This window comes from Entelurus aequoreus, linkage group LG05, assembly GCF_033978785.1.
Source record: "Entelurus aequoreus isolate RoL-2023_Sb linkage group LG05, RoL_Eaeq_v1.1, whole genome shotgun sequence".
Classification (NCBI taxonomy): domain Eukaryota; kingdom Metazoa; phylum Chordata; class Actinopteri; order Syngnathiformes; family Syngnathidae; genus Entelurus; species Entelurus aequoreus.
This window is the reverse complement of record NC_084735.1, coordinates 12,839,172-12,861,409: the sequence shown is the minus strand read 5'-3', so window position 1 is coordinate 12,861,409 and position 22,238 is coordinate 12,839,172. Positions and strand designations below refer to the sequence as shown.

At 39.1% G+C, this 22,238-nt stretch overlaps 1 protein-coding gene across 2 annotated transcripts in view; it reads left to right on the top strand.

The window, feature by feature from the left end:
- LOC133650176 (nuclear autoantigenic sperm protein-like) overlaps window positions 1-20,430 on the top strand; it is a 22,549-nt gene extending 2,119 nt beyond the window's left edge. Inside the window, exons 3-14 of one of the 2 annotated variants that reach the window (XM_062047108.1) lie at window positions 3,231-3,311; window positions 3,389-3,492; window positions 3,559-4,833; window positions 7,339-7,394; window positions 7,455-7,543; window positions 7,629-7,702; window positions 8,955-9,143; window positions 9,202-9,356; window positions 11,316-11,369; window positions 19,660-19,719; window positions 19,787-20,001; window positions 20,072-20,430. In XM_062047108.1, coding sequence (XP_061903092.1) covers window positions 3,231-3,311; window positions 3,389-3,492; window positions 3,559-4,833; window positions 7,339-7,394; window positions 7,455-7,543; window positions 7,629-7,702; window positions 8,955-9,143; window positions 9,202-9,356; window positions 11,316-11,369; window positions 19,660-19,719; window positions 19,787-20,001; window positions 20,072-20,078 — 2,359 coding nt within the window. In that variant the 3' untranslated portion in view covers window positions 20,079-20,430. Of the gene's footprint in view, window positions 1-3,230; window positions 3,312-3,388; window positions 3,493-3,558; window positions 4,834-7,338; window positions 7,395-7,454; window positions 7,544-7,628; window positions 7,703-8,954; window positions 9,144-9,201; window positions 9,363-11,315; window positions 11,370-19,659; window positions 19,720-19,786; window positions 20,002-20,071 lie in introns of both variants that reach the window. The other variant, XM_062047107.1, reaches the window with a different exon arrangement.
- Window positions 20,431-22,238: the final 1,808 nt, after the last annotated feature.

The following is a 22,238-nucleotide window of genomic DNA, read 5'->3' as shown; positions in this document are numbered from 1 at the left end:
TGTTTTTTATGGCAAACACACAAAATATGCAAAATCTTCCACCAAAAATATTTTTCAAAGTGGAATATTTGATGTGAAGTAATCGGAACCTTTGATAGCTCAATAATTTATTATAACATTGATTTTGATTCAATATTATGTTTTGAGCAATGACCGTTTGAAAGAAGAAAAAAAACAGCTTTGTTTTATTAGTCCAGTGGTTGTCAAATGGGGGTACGCGTACCCCTGGGGGTACTTGAAGGTATGCCAAGGGGTACGTGAGATTTTTTTTTAATGTCTTGTCAAAAAGAACTGTGAACAGAAATGCAACAATGCAATATTCAGTGTTGACAGCTAGATTTTTTTGTGGACATGTTCCATAAATATTGATGTTAAAGATTTCTTTTTTTGTGAAGAAATGTTTAGAATGAAGTTCATAAATCCAGATGGATCTCTATTACAATCCCCAAAGAGGGCACTTTAAGTTGATAATTACTTCTATGTGTAGAAATCTTTATTTATAATTGAATCACTTGTTTATTTTTTAACAAGTTTTTAGTTATTTTTATCTTTTTTTCCAAATAATTCAAGAAAGACCACAACAAATGAGCAATATTTTGCACTGTTATACAATTTAATAAATCAGAAACTGATGACATAGTGCTGTATTTTACTTCTTTCTTTTTTTCAAACAAAAATGCTTTGCTCTCATTAAGGGGTACTTGAATTAAAAAAATGTTCACAGGGGGTACATCACTGAAAAAAGGTTGAGAACCACTGTATTAGTCAACATTGCAACTTTTTCTAAATTACATTTCACCTTTAAGCCTTTTTATTTCACTTTGGTTATGTTTTTGTTTATTTTAATAGTATTTTTAGAATGTGCCATGGGCCTTTAAAACATTAGATGTGGGCCGCAAATGGTAAAAAAATTATTAAAAAACCACAAAATCAAAAAGTGCGTTAACGCCAACACTGCTTGACAGTATAACAAAATAAGTCACACTTAAATTCTGTAACATTCACAGTTTTGGAAAACAAGTGCAGAGGTAGAAATATATTTAAAATAACCTCTTGTATATAATGTAAACATAAATAATGCCTCAAAACAAGTTAATTAAATTTAAACAAAAAACAGCAGACGAGCTCTCGTCCTGCACAGCTGTTATGTGCTTTGTAGTGTGGATATGGGCTTGTAGATCTTTGGCCCCAATATTAGCCACAGATACATACGTTGCTGCTTTGCACACAGTGCATTCTGCTTCCCATGTGTCACGGCCAGGACCAAAACAGAAATACTTTTCCAGCAAATCATCCGTGAAGTTGCATTTACGTTTCAGCATTTCTTTATTATGTGTTCTCATGTCTCTCTCCACTCACTAACTCTCTCGCTCTGTGTCTCTGCCCCTCCCTCACGAATGTTGCTAGTGCGCACACCTTCAGTTTTTTGTTTTTTTTAACCCCTTCTTAACTTAACCCTGGATGTACATTGAAAATACACGCAACCCTAATTCAAAATGTCGGACATTTGAGGCATTTAAGAAACCCCGCCCGAACACCCCCGCAAAAGAGGACATGTCCGGGGAAAAGAGGACGTATGGTCAGCCTACTAGTGACTCAAAGCGCTTTACATAGTGAAACCCATTATCTAAGTTACATTCAAATCAGTGTGGGTGGCACCGAAAGTAGGTGGGTAAAGTGTCTTGCCTAGGATGGCACAATTGGGGATCGAACCTGGAACCCTCAAGTTGCTGGCACGGCCACTCTACCAACTAGGGCTGCAACAACTAATTGATTAAAATCGATTATAAAAATAGTTGCCGATTAATTTAGTCATCGATTCGTTGGATCTATGCTATGCGCATGCGCAGAGGCTTTAAATTTATTTATTTATTTAAAAAAAAAAAAAAACTTTATTTATAAACTGCAACATGTACAAACAGCTGAGAAACAATAATCAAAATAAGTATGGTGCCAGTATGCTGTTTTTTTTCAATAAAATACTGGAAAGGATAGAAATGTAGTTTGTCTCCTTTATCCGATTATTAATCGAAGTAATAATCGACAGATTAATCGATTATCAAATTAATCGTTAGTTGCAGCCCTACTACCAACCAAGCTATACAGCCACACGTTTAGTCATATTTATGCATACACCGCTATGACAACAACATACCTACTACAATTTATGCGCACACCACTAATAGAAGCATGCCTTACACCAGTGTTTTTCAACCTTTTTGGAGCCAAGGCACATTTTTTGCGTTGAAAAAAATTGCGGAGGCACACCACCAGCAGACATCATTAAGAAACCAAACTCAGTTGACAGTAAAAAGTCGTTGCCGCAATTGTTGGATATGACTTTAAAGCATAACCAAGCATGCATCACTATAGCTCTTGTCTCAAAGTAGGTGTGCTGTCACCACCTGTCACATCACACCCTGACTTATTTTGACTTTTTTGCTGTTTTCCTGTGTAGTGTTTTACTTCTTGTCTTGCGCTCCTATTTTGGTGGCTTTTTCTCTTTTTTTGGTATTTTCCTGTAGCAGTTTCATGTCTTCCTTTGAGCGATATTTCTACTTTGTTTTAGCAATCAAGAACATTTCCTTCTTTGTGGGGACATTGTTGATTGTCATGTTATGTTCGGATGTACATTGTCTTTGCTCCACAGTAAGTCTTTGCTGTCGTCCAGCATTCTGTTTTTGTTTACTTTGTAGCCAATTCAGTTTTAGTTTTGTTCCGACGTACGTGGCGGCGTACGGTGACAGCTGAGCTGAAGGAGATGAACCTAACCTATAGTTATATTTTGATAAACAATCATAAATGAATCTTTCAGCATGTACACAATGTTGACATCTATAGTTATATTTTGATAAACAATCAAACAAATCTTTCAGCACGTACACAATGTTGACATCTATAGTTATATTTTGATAAACAATCATAAATGAATCTTTCAGCACGTACACAATGTTGACATCTATAGTTATATTTTGATAAACAGTCATAAATGAATCGTTCAGCGCATACACAATGTTGACATCTATAGTTATATTTTGATAAACAATATAAATGTATCTTTCAGCACATACACAATGTTGACAACTATAGTTATATTTTGATAAACAATCATAAATGAATCTTTCAGCATGTACACAATGTTGACATCTATAGTTATATTTTGATAAACAAGAGTGATTATCCGACTTTTTAGATAAAATGGCTAAGTATGTTGAAACTGATGTTTTCAGAGCTAAGAAATATGGCGATACAGCAGATGAGTGTGCAGAAGCCTTCTTCTGGTGTGGTAAAGCACTTTTGGATTTGGCAAGGTATATTAAAGTTGCATTTTTTAAATGAAAGATTATCCTAAACCAAGCATATGAGCTGACTCAGTGTTGACATCCAGGATGGAGAACTCAGTACTCGGTAATGCTTTAGAAGGAGTCCCAGAGAACGACGACGAGGAAAACCCCAAGGACTCCAACATTGAGGGCACAGGAAATGTTGATGGTGAGTGAGAAATAATGAGATTAATGATTAGTAGGAAGTGCTGATTGTCTTCTTGCGTCATAACAGAGAAGACCAGGGATGAGCTGAGGGTTCAGGTGTATGAAGCCATGGCAGAGAAGTCTGAGGACGTGCAGAAGAACGAGGAAGGTGAGGGAAAAGGAAACTCATCGGAGGTAGGTGAGTGCAACAAGAAGGAAGCAGCAGACAAAATGGAAGAGGAGCCGTCTGACAAGAAGGTGGAAGAAAAACCAGCAGAGAAGACGGTAGAAGGAGCTGATGAGGAAGTACAACCACAGGACCAGAAGGAAGAACCAGAAGACAAGCAGGTAGAAGATGATGCAGCAGACAAGATGGAGGAAGAAGCTGAAGTACAATCACAAGACAACAAGGCAGTAGAGACTGTAGAAGAGCCCGCTGACAAGAAGGAAGAACCAGAAGACAAACTAGATGATGCCACAGACAAGATGGAGGAGGAAGAAGCTAAAGTACAACCACAAGACAAAAAGGCAGCAGAGAAGGTAGACAAGAAGGAAGAACCAGAAAACAAGAAGGTAGAAGATGATTTAGTGGACAAGATGGAGGAGGAAGAAGCTAAAGTACAATCACAAGACCAGAAGGGAGAAGAGCCAGCTGACAAGAAGGAAGAACCAGAAGACAAGAAGGTAGAAGATGATGCCGCTGACAAGATGGAGGAAGAAACTAAAGTACAACCACAAGACCAGAAGGGAGAAAGGCCAGCTGACAAGAAGGAAGAACCAGAAGACAAGAAGGTAGAAGATGATGCCGCAGACAAGATGGAGCAGGAAGCAGCTAAAGTACAATCACAAGACAAAAAGGCAGCAGAGAAGGTAGACAAGAAGGAAGAACCAGAAAACAAGATGGAGCAGGAAGAAGCTACAGTGCAATCAGAAGACAAAAAGGCAGCAGAGAAGGTAGACAAGAAGGAAGAACCAGAAGACAAGATGGAGCAGGAAGAAGCTAGAGTACAATCAGAAGACAAAAAGGCAGCAGAGAAAGTAGACAAGAAGGAAGAACCAGAAGACAAGGAGCAGGAAGAAGCTACAGTACAATCAGAAAACAAAAAGGCAGCAGAGAAGGTAGACAAGAAGGAAGAACCAGAAGACAAGAAGGAGCAGGAAGAAGCTACAGTACAATCAGAAGACAAAAAGGCAGCAGAGAAGGTAGACGAGAAGGAAGAACCAGAAGACAAGAAGGAGCAGGAAGAAGCTACAGTACAATCAGAAGACAAAAAGGCAGCAGAGAAGGAAGAACCAGAAGACCAAGCAGACAAGATGGAGGAGGAAGAAGAAGCTGAGGAGGACATAGTGGAAGAAGCTGAAGGTAAGAGTCTTTCTATCATCTAGAACAGGGATGGGCAACCTACAGCCTGCGTGCCACATCTGGCCTACCAAGTATTACAACAGAATTGAGCAAATATCTGTTTTGAGAATTGCCACAACAATACTGATACTAGACTTTGATGCACTGACTGGTCAACAACACTGCTCCCACTAAGACTTGTTTCTCTGATCTTCTAAAATCATATTGTTAAATACATGTATTATGATTCTGTCTTTCAGAAGTCTACACCTAGTTCCAACACATGTTTGCTTTGACTCTTAGTTCCAACACATGTTTGCTTTTACTCTTAGTTCCAACACATGTTTGCTTTTACTCTTAGTTCCAACAGGCTTTTACTCTTAGTTCCAACACATTTTTGCTTTGACTCTTCAGTTCCAACAGGCTTTTACTCTTAGTTCCAACACATATGCTTTGAATCTTAGTTCCAACACATATATGCTTTGACTCTTAGTTCCAACACATATATGCTTTGACTCTTAGTTCCAACACATATGATATGCTTTGACTCTTAGTTCCAACACATATGATATGCTTTGACTCTTAGTTCCAACACATATGATATGCTTTGATTCTTAGTTCCAACACATGTGATATGCTTTGACTCTTAGTTCCAACACATATGATATGCTTTGACTCTTAGTTCTAACACATATGATATGCTTTGACTCTTAGTTCCAACACATGTGATATGCTTTGACTCTTAGTTCCAACACATGTGATATGCTTTGACTCTTAGTTCCAACACATATGATATGCTTTGACTCTTAGTTCCAACACATATGATATGCTTTGACTCTTAGTTCCAACACATATGATATGGTTTAACTCTTAGTTCCAACACATATGATATGCTTTGACTCTTAGTTCCAACACATATGATATGCTTTGACTCTTAGTTCCAACACATATGATATGCTTTGACTCATAGTTCCAACACATACGATATGCTTTGACTCTTAGTTCCAACACATATGATATGCTTTGACTCTTAGTTCCAACACATATGATATGCTTTGACTCTTAGTTCCAACACATATGATATGCTTTGACTCTTAGTTCCAACACATATGATATGCTTTGACTCTTAGTTCCAACACATATGCTTTGACTCTTAGTTCCAACACATATGCTTTGAATCTTAGTTCCAACACATATGCTTTGACTCTTAGTTCCAACACATATGATATGCTTTGACTCTTAGTTCCAACACATATGATATGCTCTGACTCTTAGTTCCAACACATATGATATGCTTTGACTCTTAGTTCCAACACATATGATATGCTTTGACTCTTAGTTCCAACACATATGATATGCTTTGACTCTTAGTTCCAACACATATGATATGCTTTGACTCTTAGTTCCAACACATATATGTTTTGACTCTTAGTTCCAACACATATGATATGCTTTGACTCTTAGTTCCAACACATATGCTTTGACTCTAAGTTCCAACACATATGATATGCTCTGACTCTTAGTTCCAACACATATGATATGCTCTGACTCTTAGTTCCAACACATATGATATGCTCTGACTCTTAGTTCCAACACATATGATATGCTCTGACTCTTAGTTCCAACACATATGATATGCTCTGACTCTTAGTTCCAACACATATGATATGCTTTGACTCTTAGTTCCAACACATATGATATGCTTTGACTCTTAGTTCCAACACATATGATATGCTTTGACTCTTAGTTCCAACACATATGATATGCTTTGACTCTTAGTTCCAACACATATGATATGCTCTGACTCTTAGTTCCAACACATATGATATGCTTTGACTCTTAGTTCCAACACATATGATATGCTTTGACTCTTAGTTCCAACACATATGATATGCTCTGACTCTTAGTTCCAACACATATGATATGCTCTGACTCTTAGTTCCAACACATATGATATGCTTTGACTCTTAGTTCCAACACATATGATATGCTCTGACTCTTAGTTCCAACACATATGATATGCTTTGACTCTTAGTTCCAACACATATGATATGCTCTGACTCTTAGTTCCAACACATATGATATGCTTTGACTCTTAGTTCCAACACATATGATATGCTTTGACTCTTAGTTCCAACACATATTATATGCTTTGACTCTTAGTTCCAACACATATGATATGCTCTGACTCTTAGTTCCAACACATATGATATGCTCTGACTCTTAGTTCCAACACATATGATATGCTCTGACTCTTAGTTCCAACACATATGATATGCTCTGACTCTTAGTTCCAACACATATGATATGCTTTGACTCTTAGTTCCAACACATATGATATGCTTTGACTCTTAGTTCCAACACATATGATATGCTTTGACTCTTAGTTCCAACACATATGATATGCTTTGACTATTGATGATGCAAGTTTATTTACAGCATTTCTAGGATTTGGCTACAGTGTGCACATGTTTGGTCATAACTCCGCCCACTTGGTTGTGACTCTTCACGTCTTCCAAATGTTAGATGGTGAAGAAGAAGACACGCTGGATCTGGCTGAACACAGCAATGTTGCAGTAAAGGTAGAGGACAACTCAGGTGTTGGAGTCTGGGTCAGGTTTGATGTTTTTCTGTTTTTACAGGAAAATGATGATGATGAAGAAGAAGATGAAGTCGGGAACCTTCAGCTAGCCTGGGAGATGCTGGAAATGGCTAAAGTCATCTACAACAGGCGAGTTTACACAATGGCTGCCATCTGCATGTTGGCTTTGGAACTTCGTAAAAATGACTTTTTTAAAATTTCCTTCTTGACTTAGAAAAGAGACAAAAGAAGACCAGCTGATGGTAGCACAGACTTACTTGAAGTTGGGGGAAGTTTCTGCTGAGTCAGGTAGGTTTCAGTGAATCGGGCGGGTTTGAGGGAGGGAGTCGGGCGGGTTTGTTTGGAATGAGTCGGGCGGGTTTGTTTGGAATGAGTCGGGCGGGTTTGTTTGGAATGAGTCGGGCGGGTTTGTTTGGAATGAGTCGGGCTGGGGGGTTTGGAATGAGTCGGGCTGGGGGGTTTGGAATGAGTCGGGCTGGGGGGTTTGGAATGAGTCGGGCGGGTTGGTTTGGAATGAGTCGGGCGGGTTGGTTTGGAATTAGTCGGGCTGGGGGGTTTGGAATGAGTCGGGCGGGTTGGAGGGAGTCTGGCTGGGGGATTTGGAATGAGTCGGGCGGGTTGGTTTGGAATGAGTCGGGCGGGTTGGTTTGGAATGAGTCGGGCTGGGGGATTTGGAATGAGTCGGGCGGGTTGGAGGGAGTCTGGCTGGGGGATTTGGAATGAGTCGGGCGGGTTGGTTTGGAATGAGTCGGGCGGGTTGGTTTGGAATGAGTCGGGCGGGTTGGTTTGGAATGAGTCCGGCGGGGTTTGAATGTCTTAAAGTGTTGTCACTGGCTAGTCGTGAGTAGAGAGACCGTCTGTACTTCGTGTGTCAGCCAGCGGTGAGACAAAGATTGTGAAGGAGTGAAAAGAGGGCTCACTGTGTTCAGTTATTGCTACTGTTAAACGTGCTGAGAGACCTTTCTTCCTGTTTGAAGCGAGAGACGAACAATGAGAGTCTCAAATCTGATTGGCCGACATGTCTGGGGGGGAAACCAAAAATCATCCTTCTGGAGGTTTTTTATAAAAGCTCCATGTGATGAATGGTGCAGCGGTAATAATCTTTTTAATGAGTGGTGCCTTTTGGCCTCCTACTCATCACTATGGTGATGTCACTCAACTATTAACTAGTCATGTATTTATGGTGATGTCACTCAACTATGAACTAGTCATCTATTTATGGTGATGTCACTCAACTATGAACTAGTCATCTATTTATGGTGATGTCACTCAACTATGAACTAGTCATGATGTATTTATGGTGATGTCACTCAACTATGAACTAGTCATGTATTTATGGTGACGTCACTCAACTATGAACTAGTCATGTATTTATGGTGACGTCACTCAACTATGAACTAGTCATGTATATATGGTGACGTCACTCAACTATGAACTAGTCATGTATATATGGTGACGTCACTCAATTATGAACTAGTCATGTATTTATGGTGATGTCACTTTCCTTATTGAGAACCAAAATGTGCGTCACTGCCCACAGGGAACTACACACAAGCACTGGAGGACTTCCGGAAGTGTCTGACCCTGCAGCTGAAGCACCTGGACTCTGACAGTCGGCTGCTGGCTGAGACTCACTACCAGCTGGGTCTGACCCTCACTTTCAACCTGCAGTACAAAGAAGCCGTGGAAGAACTCAACCGCTCCGTGGCCGTCATCAAGAGCAGGCTGGGTGAGACCTTCTCATTGGCTTGTTGTCTACAGGTGTGTGCTTACCAGTTGTCCTGCAGAGAACCTGGCACAGGTGCTCCTCAAGGCTTCTGGCCCAGATCAGCTTCCCGAGGAGAGGAAGGAGATGGAGGAGCTGGAGGCTCTGCTGCCAGAGATCCAGGAGAAGGTGGAGGACGCCACTGATGGCATGAACTCCATAGAGGCTGATGCTGAGGTGCTGGTAGGTTGGATCTGAATTGTTCAAAGCAGTGGTGGACTACTTTATTTAGGACCTTGCCTACAACCAGGAAGAACTAAAACTACAACTGGACCAGACACAAATAGTAACCATGCAAGTAGTCCTACTGCAGTTTGTGCTAACATGCGTGTCCACACTGTCTAAAAGTATCTTCTCATTCTCTTCCAACCAGTAATCCATACTTGTATGGATACTAATCAATCATATTCACTACTATATCGCCTCTAAAAAGAACCGATCCCCCGTCATCGTCACGTGGTGACATTGCTGGTTGTAGGAGCAGAGGAGCATGTTGGGCAGCGCACACACACACACACAGAGTACTTACAAGCAGACACAATGTGTAGACAGAAAAGGGAGAATGGACGCATTTTGGTGTAAAAAGTCAAGATAAAGGTGAAGTTATAACACTGAAACACCCTCAGGAAGAGCTGCTTTAAGACATGACTAGCTAGCTAGCAGCTAACATCCATCCACAGTGTTTTAGCTACTTCTAAATCACTAATCCTGGCCTCCATGGCGACAAAGTTAGTTTTTACAAGTAACATTATCACTGGAGGACGAGGAATAGCTAAACATGCTTCACTACACACCGTAGGAGGATACAATAGCTCACCAGCGTCACAATGTAAACAAATGCCATGGGTGGATCCACACCTGACATCCACTGTAATGATACCAAGTACAAGAGCGTATCTAGTCGATACTACTATGATTACATCAATATCGTCACAAAATCTATTTTCCTTTTTTTTTTTTTTTAAATTCATATGTTAAATACGTCCCTGGACACATGAGGACTTTGAATATGACCAATGTATGATCCTGTAACTACTTTGTATCGGATCCATACCTAAATGTGTGGTATCATCCAAAACTAATGTCAAGTATCAAAGAAGAGAAGAATAAGTGATTATTACATTTGAACAGAAGTGTAGATAGAACATGTTAAAACAGAAAATAAGCAGATATTAACAGTAAATGAACAAGTGGAATAATCAATTTTTACAGTTTGTCCCTCATAATGTGTACAAAATAATAGGTGTATAAATGACACAATATGTTACTGCATACGTCAGCAGACTAATTAGGAGTCTTTGTTTGTTTACTTACTACTAAAAGACAAGTTGTCTACTATGTTCACTATTTTATTTAAGGACTAAATGACAATAATAAACATATGTTTCATGTACACGTACATTTGTTGTTACAATAAAGACAATAATGACATTTTTTCTGGTGCCCTTTATTTAGAAAAGTATTCAAATGCATTTTGGTACCGGTACCAAAATATTGTTATGGTGACAACAGCAGTTCCAACAGGTGGACACGTGCTCTGTAAGAAACAAGTGTTACATGAAGTCATGTAACACTTAAACAAGTGTTACATGACGTCATGTAACATTTGGTTAAGTGTTACATGATGTCATGTGACACTTAAACAAGCGTTACATGACTTCATGTAACACTTGTTTAAGTGTTACATGAAGTCATGCCCCCGTTTGTGCCCATAAAAATGAAAGTTTGGCGTCGGAGGACCTCGGGATCCGCGAGGGTTGATACGGTAAAAGCGGGTCGGATCGGTAAAGCACACGTCCGTGAAGAAATTTTCAAAACTAATAACAGAACTTTACAGCGACTTTAAAACTGCTGTAATGTGCGCCTGCCGCCCGGTCCTCGTTAGGTCAGTTTCTTCAAGAAGTCGTTTAGTCGCAAGTCTCTACACACGCAGGGTTTAAGAAGGACACACCAGACAGACTTGAAGTATCTTCTGTCATAATTAGTGTAGAACTGGTTCAGGTGCACCAGTCAACATGTGTGAAAAGGAGCAGGAGGAAACCCATGTGACTACAATGGTGTGTTAAATATTTACATTTTCCTGTGCAAGGACTTTAAGAGTACATTTGTACCTGATTTGATGTTGTGTGATGTCAGGATGGAACCACATCTCCCTCTGCACCTGACTGCAGCACTCCTACGCCCTCACACGTGAGTCATCAATGATATTAATGAGTCTGATACCATGTACGCACCAATAATTGTACCCCCTCACACGTGACTCTCATCATGCCCAGTGATACTGATTGAGTCTGATACCATGTACGCACCAATAATTGTACCCCCTCACACGTGAGTCTCATCATGCCCAGTGATACTGATATTAATGAGTCTGATACCATGTACGCACCAATAATTGTACCCCCTCACACGTGACTCTCATCATGCACAGTGATACTGATATTAATGAGTCTGATACCATGTATGCACCAATAATTGTACCCCCTCACGTGAGTCTCATCAATGATATTAATGAGTCTGATACCATGTACGCACCATTAATTGTAGCCCCTCACACGTGAGTCTCATCATGCTGGGTGATACTGATATGAGTCTGATACCATGTACACACCAATAGTTGTACCCCCTCACACGTGACTCTCATCATGCACAGTGATACTGATATTAATGAGTCTGATACCATGTACGCACCAATAATTGTACCCCCTCACGTGAGTCTCATCAATGATATTAATGAGTCTGATACCATGTATGCACCATTAATTGTACCCCCTCACACGTGACTCTCATCATGCCCAGTGATACTGATTGAGTCTGATACCATGTACGCACCAATAATTGTACCCCCTCACACGTGAGTCTCATCATGCCCAGTGATACTGATATTAATGAGTCTGATACCATGTACGCACCAATAATTGTACCCCCTCACACGTGACTCTCATCATGCACAGTGATACTGATATTAATGAGTCTGATACCATGTACGCACCAATAATTGTACCCCCTCACGTGAGTCTCATCAATGATATTAATGAGTCTGATACCATGTACGCACCATTAATTGTAGCCCCTCACACGTGAGTCTCATCATGCTGGGTGATACTGATATAATGAGTCTGATACCATGTACGCACCAATAATTGTACCCCCTCACACGTGAGTCTCATCATGCACAGTGATACTGATATTAATGAGTCTGATACCATGTACGCACCAATAATTGTACCCCCTCACACGTGAGTCTCATCATGCACAGTGATACTGATATTAATGAGTCTGATACCATGTACACACCAATAGTTGTACCCCCTCACACGTGAGTCTCATCATGCTGGGTGATACTGATATTGAGTCTGATACCATGTACGCACCAATAATTGTACCCCCTCACACATGAGTCTCATCATGCTGGGTGATACTGATATTAATGAGTCTGATACCATGTACGCACCAATAATTGTACCCCCTCACACGTGAGTCTCATCATGCTGGGTGATACTGATTTAATGAGTCTGATACCATGTACGCACCAATAATTGTACACTGATTATTTTGGAATGTTGGCTCAAGTGAGTTGGACAAGAACATCGTGACACATTTATGCTTTTCAAGGAGAGCGATGATTTGGTAGGTTGAATGATGCGGACACGTTTGTTACTGGATACTTTTTAAATACACTTCTGTTTCGGAGACTTAATGTGTACTATTTGATACTTGTTTATATTGACAAATGTCACCTTTCATTGTTCAATGATTGCTACCTATGTCTAGTTTGTGTGCTAAGCTATTGTGTAGCTGCTAGCTCCAACTAGCTAATAGCCTAGCATGTTTACCTTTTTTCTAAATTACTTTAGGAAAATGGAAATATTTGTTTGTTGGAGGACATTTAGATTTGAACTGTCTAGCTTTGTGCAAATAGACTACTGCATCACACATGATATCACACAAGTAAACACGCTGTGGGACCGCTTGTATCACGGATGATATCGTAAACACTCTTCAGGACTGCTTGTATCGCACATGATATCACACACAAGTAAACACTCTTCAGGGCTGCTTGTATCACGGATGATATCACAAGTAAATGTGCTACAGGACTGCTTGTATCTCACATGATATCACACACAAACATGCTGCGGGACCGCTTGTATCGTACATGATATTGCAAACAGGCTGCGGCACCGCTTGTATTGAACATATCACACCAAAAATGCTGCGGGACCACTTGTATCGTACATGATATTGCAAACAAACCCACCGCAGGACTGCTTGTATTACACTATGATATCATATGAGATACAAGCAGCCCTGCAGCGTATTTGTGTGTGATATCATGTGCGATACAATCAGTTCTGCAGCGTGTTGTGTTGTGTGATATTATGCGCGATACAAGTGGCCCTGCAGAGTGTTTACTTGTGTGTGTGTGATATCATGTGTAATACAAGCAGTCCTGCAAACACGCTGCAGGACCGCTTGTATTGCACATGATATCACAATCGGGCTGCTTGTATTGCACATGATATCGCACACAAACACTGCAGGACTGCTCGTATCAGTGATTTTAGATGCAAGCTTGATATCATCCAATGCTTGTTTTCTTGCTGATATCAAACCGATATCCATTATGGATAATGAATCAAATACACTGGTACCTTGGTTTTCATTGCAGACATCCCATAATATTAAAAGTTATTATAGAGAATTAAAGTTCTTCAAGCAGAAAATGTTTACATGATAAATATTTCACTTCACTTTGACCTTTTTCTAGAAGACTTGCTGGCAATGATGTGTGATACAGACCCTCACCTTCCTACTTTGATAAAGAAGGTGAGAAACACTAAACGTTGCCAGCACTTTGACAAAGAAGGTGACAAACACTATAGAATTCAAGAAATAATAAAGTGCTGGCAACTTTTTCTTAGTGTTTCTCACCTTCTTTATCAAAGTGCTGGCAACTTTTTCTTAGTGTTTCTCACCTTTATCAAAGTTCTGGCAACTTTTTCTTAGTGTTTCTCACCTTCTTTATCAAAGTGCTGGCAACTTCTTAGTGTTTCTCACCTTCTTTATCAAAGTGCTGGCAACTTCTTAGTGTCTCACCTTCTTTATCAAAGTGCTGGCAATTTTTTCTTAGTGTTTCTCACCTTTATCAAAGTGCTGGCAACTTCTTAGCGTTTCTCACCTTTATCAAAGTGCTGGCAACTTTCTTAGTGTTTCTCACCTTCTTTATCGAAGTGTTTGCAACTTTTTCTTAGTGTTTCTCACCTTCTTCATCAAAGTGCTGGCAACTTAGTGTTTCTCACCTTTATCAAAGTGTTGGCAACTTTCTTAGTGTTTCTCACCTTCTTTATCGAAGTGTTTGCAACTTTTTCTTAGTGTTTCTCACCTTCTTCATCAAAGTGCTGGCAACTTAGTGTTTCTCACCTTTATCAAAGTGTTGGCAACTTTCTTAGTGTTTCTCACCTTCTTTATCAAAGTGCTGGTAACTTCTTAACGTTTCTCACCTTCTTTATCAAAGTGCTGGCAACTTTCTTAGTGTTTCTCACCTTTTTTATCGAAGTGTTTGCAACTTCTCACCTTCTTTATCAAAGTGCTGGCAACTTTTTCTTAGTGTTTCTCACCTTCTTTATCAAAGTGCTGGCAACTTCTTAGTGTTTCTCACCTTCTTTATCAAAGTGCTGGCAATTTTTTCTTAGTGTTTCTCACCTTTATCAAAGTGCTGGCAACTTCTTAGTGTTTCTCACCTTCTTTATCAAAGTGCTGGTAACTTCTTAGCATTTCTCACCTTCTTTATCAAAGTGCTGGCAATTTTTTCTTAGTGTTTCTCACCTTCTTTATCGAAGTGTTTGCAACTTTTTCTTAGTGTTTCTCACCTTCTTTATCAAAGTGCTGGCAACTTTTTCTCAGTGTTTCTCACCTTCTTTATCAAAGTGCTGGCAACTTAGTGTTTCTCACCTTTATCAAAGTGCTGGTAAATTCTTAGCGTTTCTCACCTTCTTTATCAAAGTGCTGGCAACTTTCTTAGTGTTTCTCACCTTTTTTATCGAAGTGTTTGCAACTTTTCACCTTTATCAAAGTGCTGGCAACTTTTTCTTAGTGTTTCTCACCTTCTTTATCAAAGTGCTGGCAACTTTTTCTTAGTGTTTCTCACCTTCTTTATCAAAGTGCTGGCAACTTTTTCTTAGTGTTTCTCACCTTCTTTATCAAAGTGTTTGCAACTTCTCACCTTTATCAAAGTGCTGGCAACTTTTTCTTAGTATTTCTCACCTTTTTTTATCAAGTGCTGGCAATTTTTTCTTAGTGTTTCTCACCTTCTTTATCGAAGTGTTTGCAACTTTTTCTTAGTGTTTCTCACCTTCTTTATCAAAGTGCTGGCAACTTTTTCTTAGTGTTTCTCACCTTTATCAAAGTGCTGGCAACTTCTTAGTGTTTCTCACCTTCTTTATCAAAGTGCTGGTAACTTCTTAGCATTTCTCACCTTCTTTATCAAAGTGCTAGCAATTTTTTCTTAGTGTTTCTCACCTTCTTTATCGAAGTGTTTGCAACTTTTTCTTAGTGTTTCTCACCTTCTTTATCAAAGTGCTGGCAACTTTTTCTCAGTGTTTCTCACCTTCTTTATCAAAGTGCTGGCAACTTAGTGTTTCTCACCTTCTTTATCAAAGTGCTGGTAAATTCTTAGCGTTTCTCACCTTCTTTATCAAAGTGCTGGCAACTTTCTTAGTGTTTCTCACCTTTTTTATCGAAGTGTTTGCAACTTCTCACCTTTATCAAAGTGCTGGCAACTTTTTCTTAGTGTTTCTCACCTTCTTTATCAAAGTGCTGGCAACTTTTTCTTAGTGTTTCTCACCTTTATCGAAGTGCTGGCAACTTTTTCTCAGTGTTTCTCACCTTCTTTATCAAAGTGCTGGCAACTTAGTGTTTCTCACCTTCTTTATCAAAGTGCTGGTAAATTATTAGCGTTTCTCACCTTCTTTATCAAAGTGCTGGCAACTTTTTCTTAGTGTTTCTCACCTTCTTTATCAAAGTGCTGGCAACTTCTTAGTGTTTCTCACCTTCTTTATCAAAGTGCTGGCAATTTTTTCTTAGTGTTTCTCACCTTTATCAAAGTGCTGGCAACTTCTTAGTGTTTCTCACCTTCTTTATCAAAGTGCTGGTAACTTCTTAGCATTTCTCACCTTCTTTATCAAAGTGCTGGCAATTTTTTCTTAGTGTTTCTCACCTTCTTTATCGAAGTGTTTGCAACTTTTTCTTAGTGTTTCTCACCTTCTTTATCAAAGTGCTGGCAACTTTTTCTCAGTGTTTCTCACCTTCTTTATCAAAGTGCTGGCAACTTAGTGTTTCTCACCTTCTTTATCAAAGTGCTGGTAAATTCTTAGCGTTTCTCACCTTCTTTATCAAAGTGCTGGCAACTTTCTTAGTGTTTCTCACCTTTTTTATCGAAGTGTTTGCAACTTCTCACCTTTATCAAAGTGCTGGCAACTTTTTCTTAGTGTTTCTCACCTTCTTTATCAAAGTGCTGGCAACTTTTTCTTAGTGTTTCTCACCTTCTTTATCAAAGTGCTGGCAACTTTTTCTTAGTGTTTCTCACCTTTTTTTATCAAGTGCTGGCAATTTTTTCTTAGTGTTTCTCACCTTCTTTATCGAAGTGTTTGCAACTTTTTCTTAGTGTTTCTCACCTTCTTTATCGAAGTGCTGGCAACTTTTTCTTAGTGTTTCTCACCTTTATCAAAGTGCTGGCAACTTCTTAGTGTTTCTCACCTTCTTTATCAAAGTGCTGGTAACTTCTTAGCATTTCTCACCTTCTTTATCAAAGTGCTGGCAATTTTTTCTTAGTGTTTCTCACCTTCTTTATCCAAGTGTTTGCAACTTTTTCTTAGTGTTTCTCACCTTCTTTATCAAAGTGTTTGCAACTTTTTCTTAGTGTTTCTCACCTTCTTTATCAAAGTGCTGGCAACTTAGTGTTTCTCACCTTCTTTATCAAAGTGCTGGTAAATTATTAGCGTTTCTCACCTTCTTTATCAAAGTGCTGGCAACTTTCTTAGTGTTTCTCACCTTCTTTATCAAAGTGCTGGCAACTTTTTCTTAGTGTTTCTCACCTTTATCAAAGTGCTGGCAACTTTTTCTTAGTGTTTCTCACCTTCTTTATCAAAGTGCTGGCAACTTTCTTAGTGTTTCTCACCTTCTTTATCGAAGTGTTTGCAACTTCTCACCTTTATCAAAGTGCTGGCAACTTTTTCTTAGTATTTCTCACCTTTTTTTTATCAAGTGCTGGCAACTTTTTCTTAGTGTTTCTCACCTTTATCAACGTGCTGGCAACTTCTTAGTGTTTCTCACCTTCTTTATCAAAGTGCTGGTAACTTCTTAGCATTTCTCACCTTCTTTATCAAAGTGCTGGCAATTTTTTCTTAGTGTTTCTCACCTTCTTTATCGAAGTGTTTGCAACTTTTTCTTAGTGTTTCTCACCTTCTTTATCAAAGTGCTGGCAATTTAGTGTTTCTCACCTTCTTTATCAAAGTGCTGGTAAATTCTTAGCGTTTCTCACCTTCTTTATCAAAGTGCTGGCAACTTTCTTAGTGTTTCTCACCTTTTTTATCGAAGTGTTTGCAACTTCTCACCTTTATCAAAGTGCTGGCAACTTTTTCTTAGTGTTTCTCACCTTCTTTATCAAAGTGTTTGCAACTTCTCACCTTTATCAAAGTGCTGGCAACTTTTTCTTAGTATTTCTCACCTTTTTTATCAAGTGCTGGCAATTTTTTCTTAGTGTTTCTCACCTTCTTTATCGAAGTGTTTGCAACTTTTTCTTAGTGTTTCTCACCTTTATCAAAGTGCTGGCAACTTTCTTAGTGTTTCTCACCTTCTTTATCGAAGTGTTTGCAACTTCTCACCTTTATCAAAGTGCTGGCAACTTTTTCTTAGTGTTTCTCACCTTCTTTATCAAAGTGTTTGCAACTTCTCACCTTTATCAAAGTGCTGGCAACTTTTTCTTAGTATTTCTCACCTTTTTTTTATCAAGTGCTGGCAATTTTTTCTTAGTGTTTCTCACCTTTATCGAAGTGTTTGCAATTTTTTCTTAGTGTTTCTCACCTTCTTTATCAAAGTGCTGGCAACTTCTTAGTGTTTCTTACCTTCTTTATCAAAGTGCTGGCAACTTTTTCTTAGTATTTCTCACCTTTTTTTTTATCAAGTGCTGGCAATTTTTTCTTAGTGTTTCTCACCTTTATCGAAGTGTTTGCAATTTTTTCTTAGTGTTTCTCACCTTCTTTATCAAAGTGCTGGCAACTTAGTGTTTCTCACCTTCTTTATCAAAGTGCTGGTAAATTCTTAGCGTTTCTCACTTTCTTTATCAAAGTGCTGGCAACTTTCTTAGTGTTTCTCACCTTTTTTATCAAAGTGTTTGCAACTTCTCACCTTCTTTATCAGAATGCTGGCAACTTTTTCTTAGTGTTTCTCACCTTCTTTATCAAAGTGGTGGCAACTTTTTCTTAGTGTTTCTCACCTTCTTTATCAAAGTGCTGGCAACTTCTTAGTGTTTCTCACCTTCTTTATCAAAGTGCTGGCAACTTCTTAGTGTTTCTCACCTTCTTTATCAAAGTGTTTGCAACTTTCTTAGTGTTTTTCACCTTCTTTATCTAAGTGTTTGCAACTTCTCACCTTCTTTATCAAAGTGCTGGCAACTTTTTCTTAGTGTTTCTCACCTTCTTTATCAAAGTGCTGGCAACTTCTTAGTGTTTCTCACCTTCTTTATCAAATTGTTGGCAACTTTCTTAGTGTTTTTCACCTTTATCTAAGTGTTTGCAACTTCTCACCTTCTTTATCAAAGTGCTGGCAACTTTTTCTTAGTGTTTCTCACCTTTTTTATCAAAGTGCTGGCAACTTTTTCTTAGTGTTTCTCACCTTCTTTATCAAAGTGCTGGCAACTTTCTTAGTGTTTCTCACCTTCTTTATCGAAGTGTTTGCAACTTCTCACCTTTTTTATCAAAGTGCTGGCAACTTTTTCTTAGTGTTTCTCACCTTCTTTATCAAAGTGCTGGCAACTTTCTTAGTGTTTCTCACCTTCTTTATCGAAGTGTTTGCAACTTCTCACCTTCTTTATCAAAGTGCTGGCAACTTTCTTAGTGTTTCTCACCTTCTTTATCGAAGTGTTTGCAACTTCTCACCTTCTTTATCAAAGTGCTGGCAACTTTCTTCATGTTGTCTTATTTTGCAGCGATCTTCAATTAAAGCACAGTCACTATCTGAACACCAATTGGTGAACACTGTGTTATCCTAGTGCACTTGAACGTAGCACGGACTTAATGATCTGACTCCTAAGGAGACGTTCATCATTCTGTGTGCACTCTATGAACAATGATTCTGTCTGTAGACAAATAACTTGTGTGAAAACCAAGGTTCACTGTAAAGGTAAGGTAAGGTTAAGTAAAGATTGTGATGCTAATTGGGTCACATGACTAACGAGGTGTTCTTGCTGATGTCCAAACAGTCAAACAGCATGACCAGCGTCACTCCCGTGTCTGACATCAGCCACCTGGTCAGGAAGAAGGTGAGGCTCGCCAACCTGACCGCCCGTATGGCGGGTGACCCCGTCTGACCCTGCTTGTGTGTTCCAGAGGAAGCCAGAGGAGAGTCCTGTGAAGGAAGGTGTGAAGAAGCTGAAGCAGGACAGCGCTCAGGAGACTCACGCTAACAGCGAGCATAAAGCTAATGGAGATGCTAACGGCGAGCACAAAGCTAACGGAGATGCTAATGGTGTGGAGGAAGCTAATGGAGACGCTAACAGCGAGCATAAAGCTAACGGTCACACCAGCAGCATGGAGGTGGAGAGGTGAGGCAGGACTTTGCATCTTTGAACATGTAGACGTTCTTAATAATGACTTTTTCCTCCTCACTTGCAGTCATTGAAGGCATCTTCAACTGCAGCCATGACTTCTGCACATGTTCTGTTCAATGTTTGTACACTGAAGTCATGTTCTCCACTTTTAATGCACATGTTTGACAGCTTTCAATACTACTTGAATACTACTTGGAATTCTACTTGAATGCAACTTTGAATACAACTTGAATACAACTTTGAATACAACTTTGAATGCAACTTTGAATGCAACTTTGAATACAACTTGAATACTACTTTGAATACAACTTGAATGCAACTTGAATACAACTTTGAATGCAACTTTGAATGCAACTTTGAATACTTGACAGTTATGTTGGTGTGGTTCCTCCCCGCCATGAATGCAGTTTTTCTAATCTTTATTGTACATTCAACTTTGACCTAATAAAGATCATTTTTGCAAACTTTTTTTCCCTCCAACATTTGTGACAAAAACCAATATTGAATATTCAATCCATAAACCAGGCGGCTTTTTTTCACTGAATGAAGAATTTTGGATATTTCAGTTTAACATTGATATATTAAGTTAATTGTCTTCACTATTTTTTTTCTTTTTTTCTTAAACCTTTATTTATAAATTTCAACATTTACAAAGAGTTGAGAAATAATAATCGAAGTACAAAAACGGTACAAAACCGCACCAGGGGGTTGTAAATTCAAAGTAAATAGAATGCTATGTGTGTATATATATATGTATATTGTAATATTCCAGGAATGTAGGCTCATAAAACTTGTCTTTAACGACACAACTCCTCTGTGCGTCCCCACTCTTTTCCCGGCCATACTCCCAACAATTCACTTCCTGTCACTTCACTATATGGCTCCCCGGAAGTCCCGCCCCCCAGCCAAGTCCATTGGCTAAAACCCCGTAGCTAGCCGCTACGTCATTCTTTCGAAAAATATGCAATATAGTGACGACAGTTAAAGAATTAGAACTCTACGTTAAAACACTCTCTACCTCGAACAACCAAAAAGCTGTGAAAACTATGAAGCTGTGTTCCAAATTTAAATTATTTACTGAAATTGAGTGATCCTATTTTTTTATATATATATATTGCATTCTATTTTAGTTACTTTGAATTTACAACCCCCTGGCGCTGTTTTGTACTGTTTTTGTACTTACCTTGATTATGATTTCTCAACTGTTTGTAAATGTTAAAATTTATAAACAAAGGTTTAAAAAAACAAAACAAGCGAGAGACTTTGCAGCGACCAATCAAATGAGCGGGGGGGGGGGGGGGCGTGGTCATCCCGGCGAGGAGACCCTTCGTATCGCGCATGCGCCAGTCTCAACGCGCGGGATACAACCCCGGAAGCGGAAACCATTTTCAATAAAAACATAGCAAACAATTGTAACGAAAGGGAGACTGTTTCTTTATTTTCTTCGCAGATATTAAAAATAACGGAACATTTTGAAGTGCATCGATGGTAGAAAACATTTAAGAAGGTAGCGAAGGAAATGTAGGATTTAATTCGGAGTCTCGAACGAAAGAGAAATGAGAGGAAAGCTAAATGAAGCGAAAGGCGAATAATAAAGTACACAAACCTCTTCATTTAAATCCAGAGAGACTTTCGAATGAACTCCGAGACATTCAAACCTTTTGTTTCCATTATTTTCGTCCGAAAAGTCCTCACTAATGTAACCTATTTTTATGAGCTTGCCTCTTCCTGTTATAAACTGTTGTACAGTACATGCCTTGAGCTCTTATTTTGAAGGCGCAAAGAGCGGAAGTGGTGACACGTTGTACTAAAGGGGAAAAAAAGGAAATAAAGTAGGTCCTCGTGTACAACTGGAGCCTCCGTGTTTGTTATTTTGTAGTTTTATACAGTATAGGCGACGTATATAAACCCTCGGTTACATTACAACGTGTCACCACTTCCGCTCTTAGCGCCTTCAAAATAAGAGCTCAGGGCATATTACTGTATAACCGCTTATAACAGGAACTTAACATCACAAAGAGGCAAGTCCATAAAAATAGTTTACACTTAACACTACGGACCAACATCCGGTCCGAGACATTCTTGGTAGTAGCGTCATGTTCGTAGCACAATATAAGATCATTTCTCGATGCTGTCTGCTATCTAACATCAGCATAACCATTAGACACCTAATATTAGTAATGTATGCCAATATTACAGCGGACATCACTTAAAAAAAAAGTTATTTTTTT